Here is a 27,594-nt window from a genome sequence, read left to right as displayed (position 1 = left end):
AACAAGGAATTCCCGAAATTTGTGGACAAATGGATTAAACTAGAAATTATCATAATTAGTGAGTTAACCAAGAAGCAGAAAGAGTCAAACGGTATGTACTCACTTATATCTGCACACTAGCCCAAGAGACATGTCCCATGAAAGTCTTCACTTACCAGGAAACTGGGACAGAGGGGAGGACATCCTATTGGGACTCTAGGTGAGAGAAGCATGGGAGAATGGCAAAATAGAAGGATCCAGAGGGTCCTAGAAACCTACAAGAAGAACATTATGATGGACAGATCTGGGCCCAGGGGTCCTGCTCAAACTATGGCACCATGCAGTAAACTTCAAACCCCTACCCAGATCTAGCCAATGGACAGGACATTCTCCACAGTTGAGTGGAGAGTGGGGTCTGACTTTCACAGGAACTCTGGTGCCCCATATTTGACCACGTCCCCTGGACAGGGAGGCCTGGTGGCACTCAGAGGAAGAATAGCAGGCTACCAAGAAGAGACTTGATACCCTATGAGCATATACAGGGGGAGAAGGTCCCCCTCTGTCACAGTCATAGGGGAGGGGAGTAAGGGGAAAATGGGAGGGAGGGAGGAATGGGAGGATACAAGGGATGGGATAACCATTGAGATGTAATATGAATAAATCAATAAAAATTTTTTTTAAAAGAGTACATTTAGGTTTGCTGAACAATTAGGAGGAATGGAGAGATTTCCCACACATCCTCTGCCCCACACAAGCTTAGTCTCTCACTGCCAACCTCCCCCTCCAGAGTGACATGAGAAGAAGCTAGAAGCCAATGCCATTGTCGCATACCTGTCGATCATCCATCAAAAAAGATGCCTATGTGGGGCAGGGTGCTGGAGAGATGACTCAGCAGTTAAGAGCACTGGTTGCTTTCCCGGAGGACCCAGGTTCTATTCCCAGCACCCACATGGCAGCCTACAACTATCTAGAAAACCAGTTCAAGGGGATCTGACATCCTGGCACATATGCAGGCAAAACCCCAATGCACATAAAATGATGATGATGATGATGATGATGATGATGATGATGATGATGATAAACATTTTTAAAAGGTGCCTGGGTCCTGGATTTAAATTAATTAATTTATAAGAAGGAAAAGGACGGACTTAATCTGCAAAAGAAGAGACCTATCATTAAGCGGGCATGGGTGGAGGAGGGACTTATGGAGTCCATCCCTAACTGCTGAACTGTTTGCTAGGGACAGTTTCAGGGAGCGGGGAAACCATGGCCTTCAGCTGTGTGCCCACCTACGACCCCAGCAGCCTCTGATGGACACTGCCAACCCAGTGGTCACAAAAATAGCCGTGCTCAGAAAACAAAATTTCTATACTAACATTTGATTTGTGATGAGGAACCCAGAAAGGGACTGTTAGAGCTGAGAGGCTATTGGCAGTGGAGGAAGGAGAAAGTGTGCATGCAGGGTTAAGCAGAGTGCATTATATGCACGGAAACTGCCAAATAACAAAATTAATTTATACCTGAATGCACAGTTAATGTGTATATATGCATATAGATATGCATATGTGTAGTTTAGATATTAGGGGAAGAGGGCCCCCCTGTCTGAGAAGTAAGGGAGGGAGAGAGAAGGCATGAGGGAGGGAGGGGGGATCGGGAGGGAACGAGGGAAGGGGCTACAATCAGGATGTGAAGAATTTAAACTGCAGAACAAGCAGGTAACTTATATTGATAACCCCACCATATGGGACCAGCTCTGAGTCTGGCTGAAACGTGAAAGTCTAGGCATAGACACTGCTTCTTGTTGGCTCCAGATGCCCTATGAATTACTATTAGATGCCCTTCTTCATATGGCATGAATGAAGATTTATAGATGCCTTCTTTTCCTGCTCATACAAAGAGCAGAAGTCCAGCCTTAATTGTTCTGTGTATCACGCACACCTTACACACTTATAATTTTAGGACTGTATAATGCTTGCGAGAAATTATATGCGTTCAGAACAAAAGAACCAGACACTGACATTGGCTCAGACCTGACAGGATGCATTCCTCACAGCATGCTGGACACTGACATCCTGTTTGGAGAAAGTGGTTGAAAAGAAAGAAGGGGGGGATATAGAAATGTACAGAGAATACAGAACAAAAAGTAGACTAGTGAATCTACTCAACTTAATGCATCAATTGTCACTCATAAGATATTTTTAATTCACTGGTATAGAATTTTGTATATAGATGCAAAATAAGTTCTAGATACAGTGGTATAGAATTCAAATGTAAGATTATTATTCATACACAGTTTATATATATGTATATATATATATTTCTACTCTAATATGAGTTATTGTACCCATATAACTCAATTATAACACAAGGTTTGCTTCCAGTGCTTTGAGAGTGCTATCAAGCTGTTTAGGAGAAATAAGTTATACAAATTAAATGTTAGTAGATTAAAACATGGTCATGTCAATTGCTAAGCTACTTTTATCACAAAAATATACATCTTAGGTGCAGCAGATAGATGTGCCTCTATAGAAAGACAAGTTCTTCAAAAACCCCAGAGACATGCAGAATATGGCATTTAAAAATGTCTTTTATTACTTTAAAGATTCATTGACAATGAGACAGGCTAACTCCTGGCAACATCCAGCCTACCTCAAAGATGATGAGCATCAAAGAACCTCCTTATGGAGATGGCTTCAAATGTGGCAAAGGAGCCACTGGGCAAAAGGTCCTCATTTCTACCACAGACAGAATTCTGCCTTAAAAAAGGGCAAGCTTGGATGCAGGCAGAGTCGATAGCCAAACTCTGCCAAGACAGGGTAAGCAAGTCCTCAGTAGCTCCTGCCTCACAAATATGTCTGTCAGATATATTGGGCCAGACGGCTGAAGAAGATGCTCCAATGTTATAGAGAGTTTTGGGTGACTGTTCAGGTAGAAAACTGTCTCTGTTATCTTTTTGTTTGGAAAGCTCCTAGCCTGCACTCCCGGCATACTCAGATAATCAAGTTTATTCCTTCTCAAGTCTCTGAGGGATTTGAAGACCAAGTAGCTTAGTTTTACAGTGAAGCTTAATTGTTTAGGGGTTAAGATGATTTTAGGTCTAGATAGGTGTTCTAAGTTGATAATGACAAGATGTGATGGAGATTGATTTACATTCAGAAATTTAGATGCATCAAGGTAGGAAAGATGTCTTCTTCAAAGCTGTCAAATACAAATAGCCAAAATACTAAAAATGTAACATTTATATAATTCCTGATTGTGTCATGGTTCTTTTTGCTATAGGTAATCTATTGTATATATGTGTAATAATATAAATATATATGTAAAAAATAAAATAAACAAATGAAACCCCCCAAACTGATACAAATTGAAAATAACTTTATTTATGTATTAAAAAAAGATATGCATATGTGTATGTAATATGCATGCTGCATGTGTGTATACATGTATACATAGATATGTAGGTGTGTGTGTATATGCATGTATATGGGTATGCATAGATATGTGTGCATGCATATGTGTATGCATGCATATATAATGTATATGTATACATATATATGTGTGTGTGTGTGTGTGTGTGTGTATGAACTTGCCTTTTGTTTTGTTTTGTTTTTTGTTCTTTCCAGACAGGGTTTCTCTCTTACACAGAGCCCTGGTTGTCCTAGACCAGGCTGCCTAGATCTGCCTGCCTCTGCTGGGATTAAAGGAGTGCACCCACTCTCGGCTAAGTATGAACTTTCTTAAAGCTGCAAGGACTGGGGACACAGCTCAGCTGGTAGAGCGCTTGCTTAGCATGTATAAGACCCTGGGTTCTACCTGAAGCCATGCTATCCCAGCACTCTGGAGCCAGAGTCCAGAGGGTCAGAAGCTCAAAGCCATTTTCAGCAACAAAGAGTTTGAAGCCAGCCTGGGCTACATTGTGTCACTTTATACTTCCACACTCTTGTGTAGGAGACCCCCCAGACTGCTACTGGCTGGACTGTTATTATTCTCTTCTGGGTAATCCTTTTTTTTTTTTTTTTTAAACCAGTCAACTAAATGAAGAATAGTGTTGTTAACAACGTTCGTTAGTTTGACTGAGGACGAGGGCGTGCTTTCTTCTTAGAGAGTGGCCTATTTTTTCCTTGGCCTGTTTGTCTTATTGATCTTTAGGGACACTTTGCATATTATAGATAACGACTGTTGCTTCATTATATACATTGCAAATTCCTTCTCAGTCTGGGGCTTGTCTCTTGGATTTGTTTGCAGAAGTTAGAACGTGTTGCACAGCGAGAGTCAATCTTTTCCCTTACAGCTTCTGCTTTCTCGGCAATGCTTAGAAAGGCTTTTCCCAGCTGGGCGGTGGTGGGACACACCTTTAATCCCAGTACTTGGGAGGCAGAGGCAGGCGGATCACTGTGAGACCAAGGCCAGCCTGGTCTACAAAGCAAGTCCACGACAGCCAAGGCTACACAGAGAAACCCTATCACCACAAAAATTAAAAAAAAAAAAGAAAGAAAGAAAGAAAGAAAGGAAAGAAAGGCTTTTCCCACCCCAAGTCTTTTTTCCTTAAGACGGTTTCACTGTGTAGCTCTGTCTGGCCTAGAACTTGCTATCAGGTTCAGACTGGTCTCAAATCAAAAGACCTGCCTGCCTGCCTCCCAAGTGCTGGATTAAAGGTGAATACCACCGTGTCAGACTTCACCAAGTTGTCCAGCCTATGCCAGTTTGTAGTAAAAAGCCTCAACACTACCAGCCACGTTTCCACGTTTAAACCAGCGGCTGGGTGCATGGGTTTTTGTTTGGTTGCATATGCATGCATGCGTGTATCCATGCTTGGATGTGCATTGGTGAGTGTGTATGTATGTAGGTCTCACAGATTCCTGAGAACCTAAAGTTGGCTTTGGGTGTCAGTGATGAGACACCATGACCAAAGCAACTTGGGGAGGAAAGAATTTATTCAGCTCACACCTCCACATCACTGTTCATCACCAAAGGAAGTCAGGACAGGAACTCAGCACAGAGCAGGAACCTGGAGGCAGGAGCTGATGCAGAGGCCATGGAGGGGTGCTGCTTACTGACTTGCTCCTCATGGCTTGCTCAGCCTGCGTTCTTACAGAACTCAGGACCACCAGCCCACAGTGACACCATCCAAAATAGGATGCCACTCCCATATAATCCCTCGTTTAAAATATGCCCTGCGGACTTGCCTTCAGCCTGATCTTATGGAGGCATTTGTTCGCTGAGGCTCCCTCTTCTCTGATGAGCTTGTATCAAGTTGACATAAAACTAGCCATCACGGCGTCTTTCTCAATCAATCTCCACTGTATCTCTCGGGACAAGGTCTTCTGCTCAGCCTGGAGTGCACCAGTTCTGGCTCATCTAGCAAGCCAGCTTGTCCAGAGGATCCTGTTTCTGTTCTGGGACAACAAGTAACTGCTATGCCGGCTCAATCTTTGTTTTGTTGTGTTTGTGTATGGGTGTTTCGCCTGCATATATGTCTGTGTATCACATGTGCGCCTGGTGCCCACAGAGTCCAGAAGAGGGTGTCAGATCAATGCCCTGGAAATGGAGTCACATGGTTCCAATCTGCCCATGGATGCTGGGAGTCAAACCTTGGTTTTCTAGAACGACAGCCAGTACTCTTAACCTCTGACTCACCTCTCCAGCTCCCAGTGTCTGTTTAGTTTTGTTTGTTTGTTTGTTTGTTTTGGCTTGTTTTTTTTTTTTTTTACTTGGTTCTGGGAATCCAAATGTCAGGAAATGTTTTATGCACTGAACCACCTTCCCAGTCCAGCACACACATTAAAAAAAAAACTATTTAATTTCTTCTGTGCCTAAAGTTATTTATTATATTTAAAAAGAAAAGAATTTAGATTTATGTGCAGGAGTGTTTTCTCTGCACATGTATCTGTGCATCACATGCACGCGGTGCCTGCTGAGGCCAGAAGAGGGCATTGGACCACTGGGCCTGGAGTTAGAGAGGGTGCTGCACAGCTGTGTGGGTGATAGAAATCAAATCTAGATCCTCTGGAAAAGCAGCCAGGGCTTTTAATGTGCTGAGCCATCTCTCCAGCTTCCTAACTTGTGATGTGATGTGATGTTGTGTTGTGTTATATGCTCTGCATTGAGTGGGTGTGAGATCTGAGAAGGAATACCAGCGGCCCACCTGTCCCTGCAAGTCCTAGGACCCTCCTGATCCCTGTGACACCCTCCCCTCCTAACTAAGCAAGAAGCGGCTGGGGCTGCGACCACGATTCCCAACACCTGGGGAGAGGGCGGAACTGTGTGAGGGAGCCAGGACAGCTCGGTGGCTGGAGGGGTAACAGAGGACCAGCTCTTGGGGCTTCTCCTAGCAGAGCAGGAGAGGAGGTTTGCATAGGACCCTGGCTACAGTGTCCGGAGAGAATGTTGCTATAGCAACCCAGGCAGGAGAGCATTGTGCAGAGAGGTCAGGTTTTGTATAGACCGACTACAGGGTCGGACTCAGGTGTCACCTCACTATCCTCCTCCAGTCCAGTCCAATATGCCTGAGCAATTTCCAAAATATGAACGGACCCATGCCAATCCAGGCCAGTCAACCAGAGAAGTCTCCTTCTTTTATTTATTTATTTATTTATTTATTTATTTATTTATTAATTATTTTGAGACAGGGTCTCTCTACACAATAGCCCTGCCTGGCTTGGAACTCGCTCTGTAAACCAGGCTGGCCTGGAACTCAGAGACCCCTCTGCCTCTGCCTCCGGAGTACGGGGATTACAGGTGTGCGCCACCACTGCTCATGAATCCTACCTAGGAGGGCTGCAATTTGTCTTTCATAAATGGTCCCAGTTCTGAGGCTGGCTTGGCTCGGAGGTCATCACAGGATCCTAAATAACGTCCCCAGCACACTTCACAAAGCAACACCGCCACACACGTGCAAACAGAGGGGGAAGAGAGAGCCAGCAGGGGGGAAAAACCCACAATTTAATTGCTATGGATGGAGCTGAACTAATGAAAAGAGATTAAGGAAATAGCATGCTTGACTTATTTAAAAGACATTACCTTTCAATGGATCTTCTCTCTGCACCCTTTTCCGTTTTCTATTGATTTGCAGACACTACTTTGAATTTATCTGCTGGGAAGGGGTGCGAGGGCCGGAAGACAACTTTCAGAAGTTGGTTCTCCCCTTCTACTATGTGGGTCCTAGGGACTGAACTCAGATCAGACTTGGTGGCAAGCCTTTTACCCACGGATCCTTCTTGCTGGCCCTGTCAAACCTCTATGTACTGTGTTCCCAAGTTCTGGTAAGCACCTCTCCTTAGACCCCCACATGGCTGTTGCCACGCCTACTGCTTTACCACATTTGGAGCTGCTGTTGAATACACTAGCTATATCCACTTTTTAATTTTTATTTTATTTTTATTTATTTTTTTATTTTTTACTCCATGGCTCCCATTGTTCAGAGGAAAGCTTGGATACTAAAAAACTTACCTCTCAGGATTCTTACCATAATCTGCCGATGTATCAATCTGTATGGTGAGTCAGGTCTGACTGCTTTGCTGCATTGGTAGGTTGGGCACAGTTCAATATACACAGCTGGGGGCCTTCAGAGTATGGCTGTGTGCCTCCTTTAAATGTTGATTGCATTGACTCATTGACTAATTAATTGCTAAGTGGTTTACTGGTCCTATGGGGAGAAACAAGTCACAAGTCTCCAGTGTTGGAAGAGAAGGCAAAACTAAAACAGCTCCCAATACTCAATGTCCCAGTGAGGGACACACCCCCGACCTAGGGGCTGGGATCTGCATTGGCCCCAGGTGCTCAGAGGGGGCAAGGCGGAACTCTAGCACCCTTCCCCATGCAAGAACCCAGGCACACAATGGCCAGTCTTGAAGTGTTTCACTTCAAGAAACGAGATTCTTTGCATGAGATATTTCACTCTAAAGTGCTGACGGACACTCACTGGGCATGGTAGGGCTGGAGACTTTGTGGATGCTGTGATGGCTCCCCTCCCAGGACAGTGCTGAGGAAGCTACTACAACCTGAAGGTAACTCCCAGCACTCCTGGCCAAGACCTCTCCCAGAGCTACTCCATGCCCTCAAGCCCTGGCCCCCACCCCAAGGATGGAGCCTGCTGAGCTCCTTTTGCCTTAGTGTGTGGTCCCAGCTCCACAGTCAGCAATGGACGGTTAGGACTGCCCCACCTCTTTAACCTCAACTATGGGTGAGGTCTCCTGTGGTTCAAACACCACCGCGCCACCAGTGCCACTGCCACCCAAGGCCCTGCTCTAGAAAGCAGGATGGGGGTGAGTTTACCTTCACAGGACGTGCAGAGAAGCGAAGGGCCATGTTGCCCCCTCCTGCCCATTCAGATGGGCTAGGAGGGCGGGGCCAGGCCCTGGCAGGCTTGGCTGCTGAATAACCTAGGATCCTAGTTATGCTAGTATCCTAGGCTCAGTGATGCAAGGACAGCTGTGTAACCTGGCCCTTGAGGCTCACAGAACCCTTTGGTCCTCAACCACTCCTTCTTAATGTCTGATTCTAGCCAGTTGTCAGAATTCCACCGCTCTGTCTTTGTCTGGAACATCACAGACCCCTGAACAAGCAAACACGATTAGAGAATTCACTAAATACTATGAAATTGACCAACAGGCAGAGGAGGAGTAGGGGAGAGGACATCAACTGTCGTCTGATGGATAGATAGATCAGGGGGTTCTTGTCCAGACACTCCAAAGGACCCCAAGGCTGTTCTTCCTGGAGGAAGGAAACCAGGCCCAGGGGTCAGCAAGGCTGCTTGCTTACTCCAGGGTTGCAAAGAAGATTGGCTTTTATTCTTCATCCAGTGGGATAGGTTTTTGTTGCCAACATGCTGTGGCCTTTGGCAGTCAGCTCCTTTCGAATTCCCCGCCCGCCTGTCCATCCCTCCAGCAAACGGTTGTGGGGCACCTAATGTGTGTGTGTGTCAGCCTTTCCAAGCAACCACACAAAGCCAACACCTGCGGCCTCTCACGCAGCGCGCCGAGAACGCGCAGCCGCCAGGTGGCGCTCTGCACCCGCGCACCGGCCCAGCCACGGGGGTCGCCCGCTCCGGCTGCGGGGGGAGGAGCGGCCGGAGGCGGGGCTCACGCCGCAGGTTGTGTGACTTTGGGTTTGACCTGCCTGGAGATGAGCTAATCCCGCTGTATAATAGACTCCGGGGAGATAGGAAAATGGCCGCGCGCTATCTGCGTCGCCATGGGGACCATCGCGCGCGGGCGGGGCGCGGGCCTGGAAAAATACAGCCTTTGTGGTGGCGCGTGTCACTCATGGCCCGGACCTCGGGCGGCGGGCTGGGCTCTGTTGCCCCAGCTGCAAAGCCTTGGCGGGGAGGTCCCAGGGCCAGCACCAGTAGTATCCCTGTGCTTTCTCAAACTACACAACCACTTGCCCGGTACCACTCTCCAGCACTCCCCGGACCGAGTGTTCAGCTGTCTCCTCCTCATAGGCAATGTCCAGCCCGGAGTCTGCACAAACACAAGCTCAACCAAGGCCCGAAAACGACCTTCTGCTTCGCGCAGCTCTCTGCACGCCCAGTCGTTCTAGGTACACACTGTCTCACAGATCCATACCGGTTCCAAAAGGCCTGAGACACTGGCGCAACCGTCTACTACTGTGCCCACCCGGCGGCTTCAGAAACACCTTGTGCAGCGCGGCCTGTAACATAACATTCAGGAGTGGCTGAGAAACCTCTGTTCCGCACCCCTAAACAATATCCTGCTGGCCTAGGTGCTCATAGGCCCTCACAGTAAATTGTCTTGTGCACGCGGCTAACACACTGTACACACTAGCGGCATGCTTCCCACGGGGTCACGTGCAGCACCCCTTTCCCGCCTGAGTTTTGGCCGCTACTCCCCTGGCACTCGCCATGAACACTCACCACGCGTGTGCGCAGGGCCTCGCACACGTGCACTTTCTCGAGGCACACTTACTCGCACACTCACGTCCTTGCTTGCTCAGGGTCCACTCTCTGGCATACCCACGTGTTCCTCCAAACACACTGGGCTGAGCCAGGGAGCACACTCGCTGCCCGGCGAGCCCCCCGCAGACGCTATCTGCCTGCCCATCGGCGCGCGGATCTGTGGTGGTAAATGCTGCATTCGATGGCGGTCGCATTTGTTGTGCGCGCTCTGAAAGGGCCGCGATAATCTGGAAGGCAGAGATAAGAAACACCATTTATTCCGCGGCACTTTGGAAACAATTCCCAGCCCTGTACAACCCCATTCTCGGGCAGCCTCCGGGAGCCGGGCAGATAACGATTGCCTATTCATTATCTTCGCCGGGAACAAAGATTAGGCGGCCGAGATGAAAAATTACCCCGGACAGCGGCTCAGGGCCCACTCAGACCCCCCTGCCCGTCGCCACCGCCCCACGATCCGTGCCCCGCCAGGGGTCCGAGCCTTAGCTCAAGCCTTGCCGGGTCTCCAAGGACCTGGCCTCACTTGGGCTGGCTCATTCTCTCCATCTTTGGTCCATCCTTTATCCTGCCCCCCCAACCCCGCCCCCCAACCCCAGGCTTTCTGGGCCTTTCTTTTTTCTTCTCTTCTGTTTCTGTAGTTCCTCTCCACTCCCCGCATCTCGATTCTGTCTCTGTGTCCGAGCTTCTTTCTGGTTGATACTTTCCTGGCTGTTATGTCCCCCTTCTCTGATTCATTTTGACACTTGTTAGTTGTTTATTTCAGCCTGGGTGCCCCAGTCCCTAGGCCCATCCTGCTGGTGCCTCTGCCTCCTTAATGTGGCTACATTAAAAAAAAAAATCTGTGCCTGGGATCCCTGCTTGTCTGCCCTTTTCTTTCTGGGTCTTTCTGTCACTGGGGCTTCAATTCCCTCCATCCCAAGTTTTGGGCCTCGTACTGGCTGCTTTTAGAAGACCAGACTGAAAAGCTCTTGTCATTCTAAGGCCCAGCCCGGGGAGAAGAGATGACTGATTCCTGGCTGTGGTACCTAGGACCTTCCTCTAAGAAACAAGGCCAACCTTAAAAAAATAAAAATAAAAAAAGGTGTGTGGAGGGTGTTTCTGGGACACAGGGTCTACCAGGTCTCTGGGGCAATGGCTCTGTGCTCCAGGTCTGGATGGCCATGTCCCTAAGCAATAGGAAGGAGGCCTGGGAGCTGGTGGTCCCGGTGAGGTCACCTCATTAGAACGGTTATTCAGCATGGCCCTGGTAATAGCAGATAAGGCTTATCAGCTCATCTCCCCCCTCCCACAGACAGACAGAAAGTGCCAGAGTAAATGGCACCCCGGGGCTCCACTGGCTGCCTGCCCTGCTGCTTAGAAAAGGGTGCGGGTGGCCAGGGAGCCTGAAGGATACACTCCTGTCTCCCGCACCCTCTCTTACCAGACACAGAGCAGCCCTGGACACAGGAACACAGAGCCAGGCTTGGAGTGAGACACAGGTGCCCTCCCCTCAGACACAGAAAGCCCAACACATGGGTTCCACCTGCAGCAACAGATATGCAGACTTACTTGGATATGTTTGCCCCCCATCTACCTTCACCACAAAGTTAGACAGCAACACTTGTCACTGAGACAAGCCAACCCTTGAGTGGCAGGGCACACACCTTTAATTCCAGCACTCTGGGAGGCAGAGGCAGGCATATCACTGTGAGTTCCAGGCCAGGCACGGTGACATAGTGAGATCTTGCTTTTAAACACACACACACACACACACACACACACACACACACACACACACCTGTATGGCCTCAGATACACAGACACTCCTCCCATTAATTAATAGAATTGTCAGTTATGCAGACATATTACAAACAACTCCTCTCTCTCTCTCTCTCTCTCTCTCTCTCTCTCTCTCTCACACACACACACACACACACACACACACACACACACACGTTGAAAGATGTACACAGAACAGACAGCCAGGCTATTAAACACACAAGCGCAAACACATACCTAGGTACGTACACAAATGCACAAAGGTAACACACCGATTAAGACATTTTTATAGATACCTGCTGCCTATCACATGACTCTTGAAGATGATGGTCCATCTCAGAGATGACCTGGACACAGAGACAAGCACTCAGTTCCACAGATGCTCTCTTATGTGCATTTGTGGGGTCACACCCTCATAACAGTCTTGGTGTGACCTGACCTACTACCCCACACAACTACTTAGGGAAACACTTCTATGAGCTCCTCGTGGTGGTAAATACAGAGCCCACCGGGCACACAGACTGGACTGCGTGTAGAGGGTGCATGCACGGAACAACAGGTTCAGAAAGACCGAAAACAGCTGGCGTTACAAGGATGGGGTTGGGGGGGGGGACCCACTCCCTGTATGGAGAACACTGGGATTCAGTCTTTCTCAGAGGGGCTTAGGAAAAGTACAAGCAATGAATTCTCTCCTTGCAATCTAGCTCAGGTGCCTCCTTAGGGTGCAGACTACCGCCAGGCTGACTCCCCGCATCCTTCCAAGGACAAGTCTCTTGCTTTCCTTGTGGCACTCTGATGCAAAGGGTTTACCAGGTATGGGCCAAGGACACACCAGAAGCCCCATCCCTAAAATGCTTCTGAGTTGGGAACCGAGGGTCTGTGGGGGAAGGAAGTGGCAATGCATCTGCACATAGTCAAAAGTGTAGGAAGTGAGGGAATTGTGTCTGTGTGTCTGTGAGTGTGTACACTATGTCTGTGTGTGCACCGGTGTTTGTGTGGAGAGAGAGAGAGAGAGAGAGAGAGAGAGAGAGAGAGAGAGAGAGAGAGAGAGGGAGAGAGCGCCTGTCTGGGGACATCAACACAGCAACAGCACGTGCACAATGTGTGTATGGACAGAGGGGCAGGTGTCTGTATACTTGCTTGTGAGGGAGAGTCTCAAAACAGAGACATCCCAGGCTTTCTGAGATTACATCCCTGAGAGATGAAGTGCTTGCGTGGGCCTGAAAAGGCGGGAGTGGCCTGTAGAGTGTGTGCGCCTCGACCGACTAGTAGCCCAAGCCTGGCCAGCGCAGCGGCTGGACTAGGCAGACAGGGCGCAGAGCCCGGGCACCCTCCTGCCCCCCTGCGACGCCCCCCCCCCCCCCCGCCCGCTCTGAAGTGATGTCGAAATAAAAAGCTGCCGCGCTGCGGCTGGGAACCGAGAAGCAGCCAGAATCAAGAGAGGTGGCCAGACCAGCGGGGAGGTGTTCACTGCTCAGGTCTGTCCTGAGATCACCACAACTATAGCCGGTCTTAGGGCGCAGCAGGCGGACAAAAGCGGCCGCCTGCGCAAAAGAGCTTTCTTTCGGCCCTGCCACGGGGGCCCTACTGGTGACCGCCTCTGCCGCGCTGACTCCCGCTGGCGGACTAGCCACGCCGCGTACACCGCTGCTTCCCTGCTGAGCCCTGGCCGTGGCCGCCCGAGGGCGCCGCCCACCGCGCCGCAGTCGGTAAGTTCCTGCACTCAGCCTGCGCTGTCCCGAGCCTCCCGGACCCAGGCTCGGCCTTTCCAACAACCGGACCGCACGGTCGTACTAGGGAGGGGCTCAAACCTAAGTCACCCGGAAACTCATAAGGTCCGCCTTGGGGCTCCTGCCTTTCGTTTTTCAACAGCGCCGGACCTCTAGACCCAGCTTTCCAGAGCTTTGAGACGCGCCCCCTCCCACCCCAGATCTGGAGCCTTTGTCTCGGCTGCTCCCCACCCCAGAGTTGTGGTGGCGGATGCGCCCAAGCCGGGCTGCGGAGCGCTGGCTGCACCTGCCAGCTAGTCCCGTGCACCGGCTTTGCGCGGCTTAACCCGGCTCGCTCCTGCTTGGGTCCCCCCGCTCGAAGTGCCCCCACGGCCCTTTATCCTGTATGTGAGGGTGCAGGTGGGGGGAGAGCGCAGGGTATGGAAGTCTTCCCTTGCTCAAGTCGGAGTTGGAATCCTTTCAGTGGGATTTCAATAAATGGGATTTCAAGAGGCCGACGCAGGCTAGGGGATCCGTTATGGATAGGCGTAGTAGTCGGCCCTCTGGGCCTGTCTGGACGCTGGGCATTGAACCGTTCGGTGGTGGCCAGGCTTGAACTCGAGCTTACCCCAGCAGTGTGGGGAAAGGTCTTGTATTCAGAAGGACCTCCCGGGTGGCATCTGCTCCTTTACCAGAAAATAAGGAAATAAATTCGTTTGTTTTGGTAACAAACCAACTAACTAACTTGCTTCCCAAGGTCGGGAGCATCTTGGGGGTGAGTTACGGGTCTACACGGGGACCCAAGTCGGGATTCGTTTATAGGCAGGCAGGATGTAGGAACCAGGTAGAGCCAAAGCGTCTGCCAGGCGTCTGGAGAGCGTTTCCCAGCCGGGTTGACAAATTGCAAGCAAATTGCATCCAACGAAATGCATTTAGCAGTTGTCAAGATGCTGACCCCCAGGCCTCTGAGCAAAAGCATAGCTGTTGGCCAGAGAGGGAAATTCTCCCCGACTGTCTGCGGGTGGAGCATGGAGGCTAGAAGTTGACCAGAAATTTCTGAGTCGGAAGGCACCTGGCATCAGCGGGCCAGACACCCAGGACATTGCGTCCTAGCCCTTGTATTTCCAAAAGACTCAGAGTAAGATGGCAGATGGTAGGCATACCGGGGTCTTTTGATTTGAGGAGCCAGAAGAGAATCCCAAAGAGCAAAGGGGTACTGTTAGGGCCCTTCTGAATTGATGGATGCTGCCTGGGACATTAGGAGTCCTCCACCTAGAGGGGACTCTGAGCCATAGTGGTCGAAGCTCTCCACTCCTTCCCAGGGTCCCTCAGAGCTCGTGGCTGACGGACGGCTGGAGGCCTCTAGGCTGCTAGCAGCAGCGTGGGTTTGGAAGGCAGCCCTAAAAAAAAAGCATTAAGCTAGCCGGCCACTTAGCTGCCCTTAGGAAAAAGAAGAGAATTAGGTTGCAAAGAGAGGGCAAACTTGTGATCCCAGGGGGATGCTTGGAAAGTCGAAGTTTAAACAAAGGGCAAGCGAAGAGGGTAGCACGTACTGAGGACCTGCATGATTCCATCCCCTTTCCATCTGGTTTGCAGGAGCCGGGCCACACCCAGAACCGGGCCTGGATCCACAGAACCCAGCTCCCACGCAGGAGCACCCCTCTGCTCTGCTCCCCCTTCTCTGCAAAAGCTTCCAGGTCACTCTTTTAAAAAAAAGGTGCTTAGAAAATTCAAATTCAGTGTGGGAGCCAAGGTCCCTCTGTTCTCCTAGAAATCTTCCCCCCCACCACCACCTTGGTAGGAAAAGGACAGTTTAGTTCAGAGAAGAGCAGCTTCGGGTATGCTCCAAAATGAAGAGCAACAAAATTTTTTTACAAAGCAAGTGTCCACTTGTAGGTGTTCTAGGGACTTCATAGTAAGGGTCTGTAAATTGGAATAAGTCTGCTTTCATTTTGGGGGAGGGTGACGCGGGTTGCGGGAAGCTGAGTCTAAGCGGTCCTGGGAACTGGCCCTCGGTGTTTGGGCTTTAGTAGCGGCTCGTCTTGGCCTAGTAGTGGGTTCTTGGCTGTGGATTCATCTGGTTCACACGTTGATCAACACAGGCTCCCCTTTATTCGCTAATTCAGTGCTCTGCTACCTAGCCGGAAATTTTCCCTTTCAGACGGGTTAGTTCCTGCTGGAAAACTCCGCAGTCCCGCATCGGACGCAGGGGCTCCAAACCTCGGCAGGGGCTTGGCCCAGCCGCCTGGTTGCTTGCAGTTTCCAGAAGGCAGCCTTAGGTCTTCAATCAGACGACCTGGCAAGACCCCACTCTCCTCCTCTATGCCCAGTCTGTGGGCAGAGAGGCTGTTGCGGGTCTCCTGAGGCCCAGGCTCTAGCGTCGCTTAACCACCCGGTTAAGCCCTTGTTGCGATTTTCTGAGCTGCCGAACGGAGTAATTAAATCCCCTCTGCACTCCGCTCTGAGCCAGCAGGGTGGGCAACACTGGGGCTCGCGTTTCGATGGGGACCCGCCGGGCTGACCACTTTCACCTCTGTGAGAGGCAGCACGCTGCCCCGTCGGCGATGTGGCATGGAAACCGCAACTTCCATCTCATCCAAAAAGAAAGATAATTTTAATCGCGACTTCGGGAGAAAAGAGGGAAATTACCTGCTTTAGGAGGCGGGGCGGGGCGGGGGAGATGGCGGTGATGGGAGACCCCTGCCCTGCCAGTTTGTGGCGGCGGTGACTGGGCCAGGGCAGCGTCCTCTGCGCTTCACGCTCTCCTGGAAGTCCGCACAGCAGAAGCCTTGGATTCGGGCACATGGAATGCCTTTGTCGAAAGTGGGGTTGTCGCCAGGGCTGCGAGGCCTTTAGACTCTCTAGCTAGGTTCCAGGGAAATCGAACACTCTGGAAACTCCATGGCGATCTCGCTTTGCGCATTAATGAAATATCGTGGGCTAAAGGCTGGGAGAAGCCGAGAAAGCCTCCCTGAGAGAGGGTGTGTGTTCTAAGTGGACCGCGCAGTGGAAGCGCGAGCCTGGCGGCACTGAGACCACCCACCTGCCCAGTCGGCCCCGGGGCACTGCAGTCCTGCGCCCCACTAGTCTCTGGAGCCCTCTTGCTCGACCTCCCGCCTAGGCTGGGAGCGGACTCCCGAGCCTTCTGGGTTCCTGCTGTCTCTGGAGCGCAGAGGCGCGGGGAACACAGCGGACAGCAGGGGGAACCGCGCCCCCCCCCCGCCGCCCGCCCAGGGATTTCCTGCCCAGTGGAGTTCTGCACCCCGGGCCCCAGGCCTTTACCTGTTCCAAGGCCTCGGACAAACAGATGGACGCCAGCCGCAGAGGCCGGAGGAGGCCCTGACGTGTGCGCGCCCCACATTGCTGTCCGCAGAGGACCTGGGAGGGGGTTACGGGGGCGCGCCCGAGGAGCTGAGCCGGGCTGGGCGCCCCCCGAGCCGAGGGGACCGAGGGCTTTCCTCCCTCCTTGGATTATTAAAAAGTTCATTTCCTGGCGAATCGGGTGACGTCAGGGGCCCGGCGTCGCGGTGGCGGGGCCGCCGGGCCGGAGAAGCCGCCTCCAGTTACCCAATTACGGACTGTCAATCCCGCCGCCCCTCCCCCATCCTTGGGGGCGGCTGGGACCCCAGCCCTCCCCCTACTCGAGACCAACCTGGGACCCCTCTGGAATTATTCCCTGGGGGGGGGGGCGGGTATCGAGCCCTGCAAAGATAGAAGAGGTAAATGGAGGACTTCGAGCTCGGCCAATCCCTCGCACCTGTCTAGAGTCCCCTAAAAGTCTTTGGTTCGCAAGCCTTTTTCTGGCCTCCGGAGCTTAAGTCTCCAGTCTACACCCAGGGTGGGAGCAAGGCTTGTGTACCCGCCGCCGAGCTCACTGCCTTTCCAGAATGGAGGTGTGGTGAAGAAAATCTCCAGGTGACTTTGGGAACAAAGTGCTCAAAACATTGCTTCTCTCTACCCAAAGGCCGTCTCGGGGATCCCTAGGAGGAAAAAAATATATATGGCTAATACCCCAGGAGTCTCCCTCCAGCCGACACTGGCGCCAGTCACCGGCTCCACGGCCTCGCCTCAGGCAGTTCGGCCTGGTGGTCTACTAAGGCCACGCCCGGAGCCCTTCCCCCTCCCTGGGCCACTGGCCCGACCGCGACCCTCGGTCCAGCAGAGCCTTCAGAGCCCAAAGTTCAGGTGCCCTAGAGGGGTTCCCGGTCCCTAGACTCATGCTGTTCAGCCAATCCTACCATCCCCTTGCACAGCCAGCCCTGATTGGAGAACAGAGGGTCTGGAGAGTCAGCTGGACTCGGGCTGGCCAGGATCCGTAGCCAGGGAGGTGGGGCTCCGCCAGAAAGAGTGAATAGTTGGAGTCCCAGCAGAAAGATACCCAAAAGGTGCGTGTCTCAGCTCCTGGGAAGTCAGGGACCCCATTCGTGGCTAGTTGCTGGGAGGGCAGAGGTTGGAGGACCCCAGCGTCTTCCAGAGGGGTGGAGGGTTCGGCCCCAGGCGATGGTCCCTTGGGGGGCGTTGGCATCAGAGGCCGCAGGGAGGGTGCTGGGAGGGGGCAAGGCGGCCGAGGGGGGCCAGCTCTCGGGTCAGTCCCAGAGTCCAGCGGCCGAAGCTACGTAAGCAGCCAATGGGGGGGGGGGGGCGGGCGGAGGCTGGGCGGTGCATGGCGCTGATTGGCTGGCGCCGGCTTCTTAGGCGTGCGCGGCCCCCGCTTCATGTCTGTGCAGGAGTCGGCAGCTGGCGCCAGGGCGGCCGGAGGATGCAGAGGGGCCGGAGCCGGGCGGGCCGGAGGCCGAGACGCGCGCTGTTCCCCACCCCTATCCCGTGAATCGGCCAGCTTTGGGACGCGCTGTCGCTGGGCCCGCGGTCCCCGGGGCTCTCCTGGTGTCCCTTGCTCTCTACTGCTGAGTCCTCCCCTTCCCGCGCCTCTGCGAGTGTAAGTTTGAGGTTCAGGGGGTTTGTCCTAGGTTGGCGAGATCTCTGTGGAGCTCAGGCCTGAATCTTCTGTAGATGATTACGTTCTTATGCCTTGGGGAAAAGGTCCTGTTGGCTGCTGGAGACTGCATTGGGGACCGGCACTCAGCAACTGCGTGTGCGTGTTTGGGGTTGGGGGTGTGGAGCTTAGTTTCTGTATACATTGCCAATGTAAGTGAATGAGTGTGTGTGTGTGCGTGCGTGTGTGTGTGTGTGTGTGTGTGTGTGTGTGTGTGTGTGTGTGTGTCTGGGGTTGTGTACCCCAGAGTGGATGTCTAGGCTCTTCTTGTCTCTAACTTTTAGGTTATGTGCCCAGAAGACAGAGGCTCAGTGTGAGAACCCGATTTCAGTTCCGCGTGCGTTTGTTGGGGTCACCGGTGTCAGAGCCCATTCCTGTGTGTGACCTCGTGTGCATGGGTGTGAGGCTATGGGACCGCGAGTTTCTCTGAGAGTGTATGAGTCTGAACCCCTTCCTCCACTTTCCTTTCGTTTTAAACCTTGCGCGTTCCTCCCACCCGGGACTGGTCCTCAGTGGAGCTCCGCTGGAGCCCTTTTGCTCTCAAGACACTGACTTTGGGGGTTGGTGACAGAGGTCAGCAGTGTCCCTCACATCCCCTATGCCATCCAGGGCCGCCTCGCTTTCGTCTGGATCCCAAGCCGCAGTAGCGGACCATGGAGGTGGCGCCGGAGCAGCCTCGCTGGATGGCTCACCCCGCCGTATTGAATGCGCAGCACCCCGACTCGCACCATCCGGGTCTGGCGCACAACTACATGGAGCCGGCGCAACTGCTGCCTCCTGACGAGGTGGACGTCTTCTTCAACCATCTCGACTCGCAGGGCAACCCATATTACGCCAACCCGGCCCACGCGCGCGCGCGCGTTTCCTACAGCCCGGCCCACGGTGAGCTTCGGCGGCCCCCGGGGTTTCTGGAAGCCGGGCGCCCGCGCCAGGCCTTGGAAGGGAGGACGAGGGCCCGCTGCTGCTTCCCGGATGTGGGATCCACAGGAATCTGAGCAGCTGCGAAATCGGGCCTAGGAAGGTGGAGGCAGTGACCGACCTCTTGGGGAGGGTCTGAGACCTGTAGTGTGTTTCTGTCCATTTCCAACTGTCTTGGGGGGGTGGGGTGGTCCTTCTGGGCCCTGTCCGGTGGAGTTGCTCTGTGTCACTTGTCCTTAGGCTTTTCATTGACATACTGTTGATTACAGGCTGGGGTGTTACGTTTCTAATGTTTTAAAGGGTGGGGCTGCTGAGTTCTGATCCTATGTGCCTGTGTCATGGCTCTGAAGCCCCTGCCCACCTTTACTCCCTCTCCGTCTGCTGTCTGCTGCAGCCCGGCTCACCGGAGGCCAGATGTGCCGACCACACTTGTTGCACAGCCCAGGCTTGCCGTGGCTGGACGGGGGCAAAGCAGCTCTCTCTGCCGCCGCTGCCCATCATCACAGCCCCTGGACCGTCAGCCCGTTCTCCAAGACCACGCTGCACCCCTCAGCTGCTGGAGCACCCGGAGGGCCTCTGTCTGTGTACCCAGGGGCTGCGGCTGGGAGTGGGGCAGGCAGTGGGAGCTCAGTGGCCTCCCTCACCCCCACGGCAGCCCACTCTGGCTCCCATCTCTTTGGCTTCCCACCCACGCCACCCAAAGAAGTGTCTCCAGACCCCAGCACTACAGGAGCTGCCTCCCCAGCCTCGTCTTCTGCAGGGGGTAGTGTAGCCAGGGGTGAGGACAAGGATGGTGTCAAGTACCAAGTGTCACTGTCCGAGAGCATGAAGATGGAAGGTGGCAGTCCCTTGCGCCCCGGCCTAGCTACCATGGGCACCCAGCCCGCAACGCACCATCCAATACCCACCTACCCTTCCTATGTGCCTGCCTCAGCTCACGACTATGGCAGCGGCCTCTTCCATCCTGGAGGCTTCCTGGGTGGACCAGCCTCCAGCTTCACCCCTAAGCAGCGAAGCAAGGCGCGTTCCTGCTCAGGTAAAGGCAGCCGTGGGACTTCAGGGCCTCGTGGGTGGGGTGTGCCTCTGTAAGAGGGGGTTTGTGATCTGAAAGAGGGACCACCCACATTAGAGCACCTGATTCAAGAATGGGTGCTTGTCCTGGTCCTCTCTCTCTGATAGTGCACAGGTATTTGAGGTTCCCCGTTGGGGGCCACGGGGGGGGGGGAGGGTGGAGGCAGGGGCAAGGGGGAAAAGGAAGGAAACCCTAAAACTTTCACCCTGTCCTAGCACGCCCACTGACCGGCCCCTCTCCCCATCCCTCAGTACCCCCTTCTTTCCGAGGCTGGTAAGCATCAGGCTACACTCAGGACCCTAGCTCCCTGTCTCTTCGCAAACGGTCAGCTGAAACGAAGCAGCCGCCTCGTGACTGGGTGTGGGGGGGGGGGGGAATGGAGAGTGTAGGTGAGGGAAGGAGTCAGTGTGTACATGTGTGTACGTGTATCTGTGAGCGTGTGTGCATGCTGCGGGCACTGCAGAGATCCAGGCCCTAAAGGAATCTGGTTCTCCAACTCCCGCTAGCCCAGTTTTAGGACTGCGGGTGAGTCCAGATCTCCTTGGAGATTTCCCCCAAAGCAAAATTCCCAAGGCCTGTTTGCATCCCAGTGACCCGGATCCTTCTCCCAGAGGGTAGGAGTGAGAACCTGTGCGTGCGGGTGCCCGCACCCCTTTCCCAGTGGTAGCTGGAGCCAGCTGGGTTTCTCCAGCAGTAGGGCCCTCAGGCAGTGACTCCTGGCGCTGAGGCTCCTTCCCATAGATCTTAGCCAGGGAAGGGAGGGGAAGGCTCTCTCCGAAGCCCTGAGATGAGGAACCACCTTCTCTTGCTGCAGTTCATAGCGACTCAGCTCCAACTAAATCAGGAAGAGTTTCCTGGGGAAGCAGTCACCGAGCCCTCAGCCCACTGCACTCCTGCCCCAACTTGACTCTAGCTAGCTCCTGCCCTGCTGAGACCAGCCACGCTGCCTTTTTGGCAAAGTCTTGGCTTTTTTGTAGCCCTTTTCTTCCGAGTTTGTTTTTTTTTTTTTTTATTTGAATTCCAGATAGCCAAAACAAACAGAAAATAAGGCTGTCTAACCTAAAGTGAAAGAACATCTTATTTATTTCATTAAAACAACAACAACAACGATCATTGAATTCTAGGGTTTTGGCTGAAAAGGGAGAAAAGTTGGAGGAAGAGAAAAGTTTCTCCTTCCTGACTCTAGACAAAGCATAAAGACAGCGAGGGGCTGAGAGTGGAGATGGGGAGCATGCACGGAGAACCCCCTGCACAGTTGGGGAGGCAAAAGAGAGAGGTAATAGCAGGCAAGAGAGAACAGAGCCTCCCCAGGCCCAGGTCAGCCTAGGCAACTGTGGCCTGAGCGGCCGGAGCCTGTGTTCCATAAAGCTGGCCTTCAGTTCCTTTTCCGGGTAACTTGCTGCTGGCTCTGAGAAGCCCTGGCACCCCACACTTGCTGCCGCTCTTTGTTTTTTCCCTAGGCAGCATCTGAACCAAGGATTTGTCCCCAAACGACTCAGGATTTCATTTATGGCGACCCCCGCCCAAAGTCCCTGTTTCTGTCCAGGGTGGGATTAAATGTCTCCTTTGATTAAAAAACAACAACAACAACAACAACAACAACCCTGTCAGACTTGGTTCCTGAGAAGGCCTTGTGTCTCTCCTTGTTCCCCTGCAGAAGGCCGGGAGTGTGTCAACTGTGGGGCCACAGCCACCCCTCTCTGGAGACGGGACGGCACGGGACACTACCTGTGCAACGCCTGTGGGCTCTACCACAAGATGAACGGACAGAACCGGCCGCTCATCAAGCCCAAGAGGAGGCTGGTAAGACCCTGCGGGGGTGCACGCGCATCTTGGGGCAGGACAAGGGCCACGGTGGCCGCCAACTGGGCAGAGCTGGTGAAAACAAAACAAAAAACCCAAAGCACACACATACACAAACCCGAAAACACCCCAACAACAGAACTTCAAATACAGAGACACTTCAGCACCTGAAACTCTCTTATCAGTCAAATCATTGGGGGTCAGTCAGGTCGGTCTTCGTTCTGGCGGATTCTTTCCTGCCAAATTTCCTGTCCTGCAGCCACCGGGCACCCCTCCTCGCCCTCTCACTGGTGAAGGATTCCCAGAGCCCTGGATCCAACAGCCCACCCTTGTGCTCTGGCCTCCTAGTCGATCTTTTAAAAAAAAAAAAAAAAAAAAAAATAGGGTCATGAAGTACTTTTCCCTGTGGCGACTCCAGCCGCCCTCCCTCGCCTCCCAGCTCACAGTCTCCTCGCTTATTTAAATAACACACAGCAGCCACCAAAAAAACCTGCCCTTTATTATTTTTCCATGGAGTCACCTATACTGTGTATTTTCATTTGAGTGATTTTAAAAAAATGTCCTTTCGGATCTCCTGCCGGAGTTTCCTATCCGGACATCTGCAGCCGGTAGATAAGGAAACTCCGTGTATCTGTTTCCGGACCGGCAAGTTTTCAGAGTCACCTCGACTCAGTCCTGCCTCTCGCTGGGCTGTTTTGAAATTTCTAATACCCTCCACTCTGCAAATAATGTGTAAAATGCTAAGAATAATAAATATATTTTTTTTTCAGGGTGAAGTGATTTATGACTTTAAATCGTTCACCCGCTTTGGGGCCCTTTTTCTTCCCCCCCCCCACCCCACCCCCGGAGCAGTGTGAGGGCGGGTGCGGGCTGGTGGGGGTGGAGGAGGATACGGCGGCTGCTGGCCCCTGAGTCAGAATTCCAGCTTCAGGCGGCTTATTCACCCACCCTGCCCCCGAGGCAAGGCAGCCAGCTCTGGTCCCCTCCGTGAGCAGGCTCAGGCCCAGGGGGCCCGCTCTGGAGTCAGCTGGCCTTGGCTCCCACCCCGCACTGGCTGCCCAAGTGGAGTTCAGCGCTAGGAATTGCTGGGCAGGAGTGGCGGGTGGAAGGGGTGGGGGAGGAACACAGGGCATGACTTTTTACCTGGGGGCACAAGAGTGATCTGTATTCTAGGAAAAAGGTTTCTCTCTCTGGACCTTTCGTTCCTTGTTCTAGAGACCAGACCCTCCTCTCTTCCCTCCCCACCTCTGACTGGTATTTCCTGGGGGGTGGGGGGTGGGGGTGAGGGTCTGGGACTAGGGGCGGGTAAAGGCGGCAGGTGTGACCTCTCAGGGACCAGGGTTCTAGACCAGCAGGAAGTGGGAATGCCTTTGCGCCTTAGTCCTTGGGGAAGCCTCTGGCTAGCCTGACTATCGATCGCCAGGAATGCGGTTCGTGCAGTCTAGGGAACTGAATGTTTAGTTTTGAAAGTGTAGTTAAATTTAATTTAAATCTCTCCTGGTGACTTGCAGATCCTGTGTAGGACAAGGCAAAGCCACACTTTAAGCCTGGGCTCAAACGTCCCTAGGTCTTTCTGGGTGCTCCTGGGCAGTGCGGGCGGGGAGGGGGGTCTTGTTGCCGTGGCCTTCTGACCACGACTCACCAGGATTCTGATTTCCAGGGGGAACGTGGGGCGGGGGGGGGGGGCGGGGGAGGCATGCAACTGAAGACAGAGCAACTCAGGGTGGCCGCAGGGACTAAAGTCTCCCTGGGACCTCGGTTTCCTTACCTAGGAAATTAGATGGCCAGGCCGTTTGGGGAGTGGCTGTTTTCTGTGTTTATAATCCTTTAGATTCTAAGAACTCTTTATTCAAGTTCTGTGATTCTCAACTAGTTTACTTCTCAAATTCCAAAATCGAGTCTGAGATGGAGGCACTGCTACTGGGCTAAGCGGGGAGGGTTGGGGGTGGGGGAGGGGTGGGGGGGTGGTAGGGGGGGGTGGGGGGTGGGGGAGGTGGTGCTAAGGGCCCAGAAGGAGGTCAAGGTGGGGGCGTGGGAGACAGCCTCTGACGCTACCCCTCCCCTCCTAGTCGGCTGCCAGGAGAGCGGGCACCTGTTGTGCAAATTGTCAGACGACAACCACCACCTTATGGCGCCGAAACGCCAACGGGGACCCTGTGTGCAACGCCTGTGGCCTCTACTACAAGCTGCACAATGTGAGTCACCCCACCCCTCCCCAGGGACCTCAGGTCTTTGTGCGGGGCCCAGCCCCCTGGCCAGCCAGCGGGAGCCCCAGCTACAATCACCAGCTTGGCTTGGCTTGGGAAGCCGCAGCCGCAGCCGGCAGCCTGCTTGGCCAGCCCAAGAGTGCCAGCATGGCGTCCTGTAAGAAGGATGCCTCTGCTTTGGAGGTGGGACCAGTTGGGGGGCAGGGCCAGCAGGGGATCGGTACCTCTGTGTTAGGAAAAGCTGGGGACAGGGGAGGATTAGAGGTGTCGGAGGAGAGGGGCAGTATAGGCATTTAGTGGACTGGAAGCAACCATGTGGGCTGTTAGTCCCACACAATCCATCAAGTCATGAGAGATTTCATGATGACATCTCAGGCTAGGCTGAGGGCACAATTCCTGGCCCCCTGGGGGATAGAAATAACTCACCCTCCCTCCACCTGTGGAGAGCGTCTGAGGGGATAGTTTATAGGGAACTCGTCCTAAGGGCTCTGTTTGCCGCTCCCAGGTTAACAGGCCGCTGACCATGAAGAAGGAAGGGATCCAGACCCGGAACCGGAAGATGTCCAGCAAATCCAAGAAGAGCAAGAAAGGGGCCGAATGCTTTGAGGAGCTATCCAAGTGCATGCAGGAGAAATCGTCTCCGTTCAGTGCGGCTGCCCTGGCTGGACACATGGCACCTGTAGGCCACCTTCCACCCTTCAGCCACTCTGGACACATCCTACCCACACCAACGCCCATCCACCCTTCCTCCAGTCTCTCCTTTGGCCACCCCCACCCGTCCAGCATGGTGACTGCCATGGGCTAGGTGCAGCTTCCCAGTGGACAGACATGGACATCAAGGGTGGCACTCCTGGGACGGGTGGAACATACTCTCGCCTCCCTCCCATGCCAAGAGACCCACTTCCTCCTGCCAGCCTCACCTGGCCGAAGCCACCTCTCCTTGGAGGACGCCCAGACTTGTGCCGCCATTACTGTGAATATTTCTAACTGGGCTGCAGCTTGTGTGTGCCCCGGGTGCTGCCCAGGAAAGTGTTTTCACGGATAGTTGTTTGGAGAGCAAAATGAAAAGATTTATAGCAAGAAAAGGAGACTGGAGACAGGAAAATGAAACCATTTTTGAAGGAGAAAGGAATAGGCAAAAAAAAAATTTTTTTTTAAATAATTTATTTTGCTCTTATTTCTTACAAAGACGTGAAGACATGGGGGCATGGGCTGTTTGTGTTCTCTGGCTCCTTCCTTGGGGCCCACTGCCACCACTCAGGGCTCTGGGGGGCAGACTTACAGGGCCTCAAGTCCATCCTACAGGGCCTCAAGTCCATCCGAGCCTCCTCCCCAGCCGCCTGGAGGGTAGCCCCTGCCCTGACGCAGCCCTAGAGGGCAGAGACAATCGCAGGCGGTCCTGCGCAGATTCCCAGGCCAGGGCTGGGTCACAGGAAGGAAACATTCTCTGGAAAGGGAAACGTCTCCCAGATCATTCCCTTGCCTTCGAGAGGCCAAAGCTGCTGTGACCCAGATGGGCCAAGCTGCGGCCTATGCTCTAGTCCAGTTGCACCCCTGTAAATACATCCCTTTTTCTGCTAAACCCTTGACCCCCTCCCCTTCTAAGATAAATAAGAAAATATGAAAAAAAAAAAAACCAAACTGCATAAGCTTAACTCGCTGATAAGCGGTTTTATTTTTAAACTTGTTTTGGGTCCAGTCAATTGTACGTTGCCACAGAAGCCCAAACCCCACTATGAAAAAGAATAAAACCTGCAAACCAGGCCTGAGCCTCACAGTTCTTGATTGGTTCTTGGATCCCACGGCCCTAGCAGGAGACTGGGGACAAGGGGACCTTACGCTCTTGGTTGCTGGGGGACATGGGGCAGGCAGTGGCCCTGCGATCCTGGGCTTCTGTTCTGCTTGTGGCTGGTTGGACCCTTTAAGGTACAGCTGTACATAAAATGTGTCCCAAGCTTCCATTCTGTGTGCAGGTGGCGGTGGTGGTGCAGCAGCAGCCAGCAAGGGCCCCCTCCCCCGCCCCCCCTCCCCCCACACCCCACACCCTGCACCCCACACCCCGAACCCGGGCAGACAATTGTGCTGACTAGTCACCCAAGTGCAATATCGGGGTCCAATTGCTGCAGAGCACCCTAACCTGAAGTAACTTATTTTGTGCTAGTACCCGCATAAGAAAAAGAAATTGGCAGTATTTTCTGTTTTCATGTTTTTGGCTTGTTTTATTTTGGATTAGTGACCTAAGTTATTGTTAACTATGTACAACATTTAAATATTGTCTGTAAAAATTGTATGCTACCCTCCTATTCCTTTAAAGTGAATACTGTTAAAAATAATAAAATACTTTTTGTGAATGCTGCAGCCTTGTCCACTGGGTCCCTGGGATCCTTCGCATCCCTGGTGTGGTTTTGAGTCGTCAGGTGATCTTGTTTTTGCTGTCTCTGTCAGAGAAGTCCTCATTTGGGGCCCAGGCAGAGGTAGATGGGGATGGCAGGGACCTTGAACAGCCTGTTCCCTTCTGAGAGCCCAGCAAGGTCCCTGGGTGGGCTTTTTAGAGAACCAATATCTGACCTGGTCCCACTCAGGTCTCCTCAGGTGTGGTCAGCTCTGGTTTCTAGGACAGCAGATTGTCAAATCTGTTTATTGACAAACTTGGTCAGCCTATCACAGATTTCTGTCTCTGACCAGTGATCCAGGACAGCCACAGATACCAATATTTCTAACCAATACATCTGCCTTGGTGCCCTGAGAGAAACTGCTAACCAATCACCTAGTATGTATCTGGTCAGTGACGTGTCTGGTCACTGGCCTGTGCACAATGGGGCCACCAGTCATCCCTGGCAGTGATGTTGGCAATTGTCACTCATCACATGACTAGAATCTGTCTCTCATCAAGGTTTCCTATGACTAGCATGTGGTTCCCAGGAGCAGGCAGTCACTGGTGTCTTGGGCCACCAGGCCACCAATGGTATCATCAGTGATTTTTCTTTTGGAGTGGGGTGAGTTGTGGGGCTTCTATATTGCTTGGGCACTATGGCTCCTTCCACCTTACTGCCTGAGAAGCTGACATGTGGCCATTATGACTGGTCATTCAGTGTCTCTTTAACAATAATAACCTTGGTCATTTGCCTCCATCACTAACTACCCATGTGTCCACTTACCACACCCTCTCACTGTCGCATCTTCCCTGATGCTGTCTTGAACTCTGGTACCAATGCGCCTGAGGGCTCACTTCCAGTCACCAT

The 27,594-nt window shown here is 52.9% G+C and overlaps 2 protein-coding genes across 9 annotated transcripts; one reads left to right on the top strand and one right to left on the bottom strand.

The window, feature by feature from the left end:
- Positions 1-6,558: 6,558 nt before the first annotated feature.
- LOC311588706 (uncharacterized protein) lies at positions 6,559-17,850 on the bottom strand. Of its 7 annotated transcripts, none has more exons than XR_014776314.1 (5): positions 17,598-17,850; positions 16,642-17,339; positions 16,009-16,330; positions 11,947-11,997; positions 6,559-10,122 (listed from the first exon to the last, which is right to left on the bottom strand). XR_014776314.1 is itself a non-coding variant. In XM_084766643.1 (5 exons), the coding sequence occupies exons 1-5, from the start codon at positions 16,844-16,846 to the stop codon at positions 9,584-9,586; spliced, it is 636 nt and encodes a 211-aa protein (XP_084622769.1). In that variant the 5' UTR covers positions 16,847-17,850; the 3' UTR covers positions 6,559-9,583. The 7 variants fall into 7 exon arrangements, 3 of the variants coding, with proteins under 3 accessions (XP_084622769.1, XP_084622768.1, XP_084622770.1); XR_014776315.1 differs by having other exon boundaries at positions 17,738-17,850; XM_084766643.1 differs by having other exon boundaries at positions 6,559-9,630; positions 9,906-10,122; positions 16,009-16,124; positions 16,642-17,850.
- GATA2 (GATA binding protein 2) lies at positions 13,019-25,646 on the top strand. 2 transcript variants are annotated; one of them, XM_084766629.1, is made up of 6 exons: positions 13,019-13,359; positions 18,962-19,234; positions 19,665-20,306; positions 22,000-22,145; positions 24,215-24,340; positions 24,858-25,646. In XM_084766629.1, the coding sequence occupies exons 2-6, from the start codon at positions 19,006-19,008 to the stop codon at positions 25,155-25,157; spliced, it is 1,443 nt and encodes a 480-aa protein (XP_084622755.1). In that variant the 5' UTR covers positions 13,019-13,359; positions 18,962-19,005; the 3' UTR covers positions 25,158-25,646. The 2 variants fall into 2 exon arrangements, with proteins under 2 accessions (XP_084622755.1, XP_084622754.1); XM_084766628.1 differs by lacking the exon at positions 13,019-13,359 and adding an exon at positions 18,156-18,295.
- The last annotated feature ends 1,948 nt before the right edge of the window (positions 25,647-27,594 follow it).

This window comes from Acomys minous (assembly GCF_964271855.1).
Source record: "Acomys minous genome assembly, chromosome: 17".
Lineage (NCBI taxonomy): Eukaryota > Metazoa > Chordata > Mammalia > Rodentia > Muridae > Acomys > Acomys minous.
Note: the sequence above shows the minus strand (reverse complement) of the source record. Positions and strands in the feature narration are given on the sequence as shown.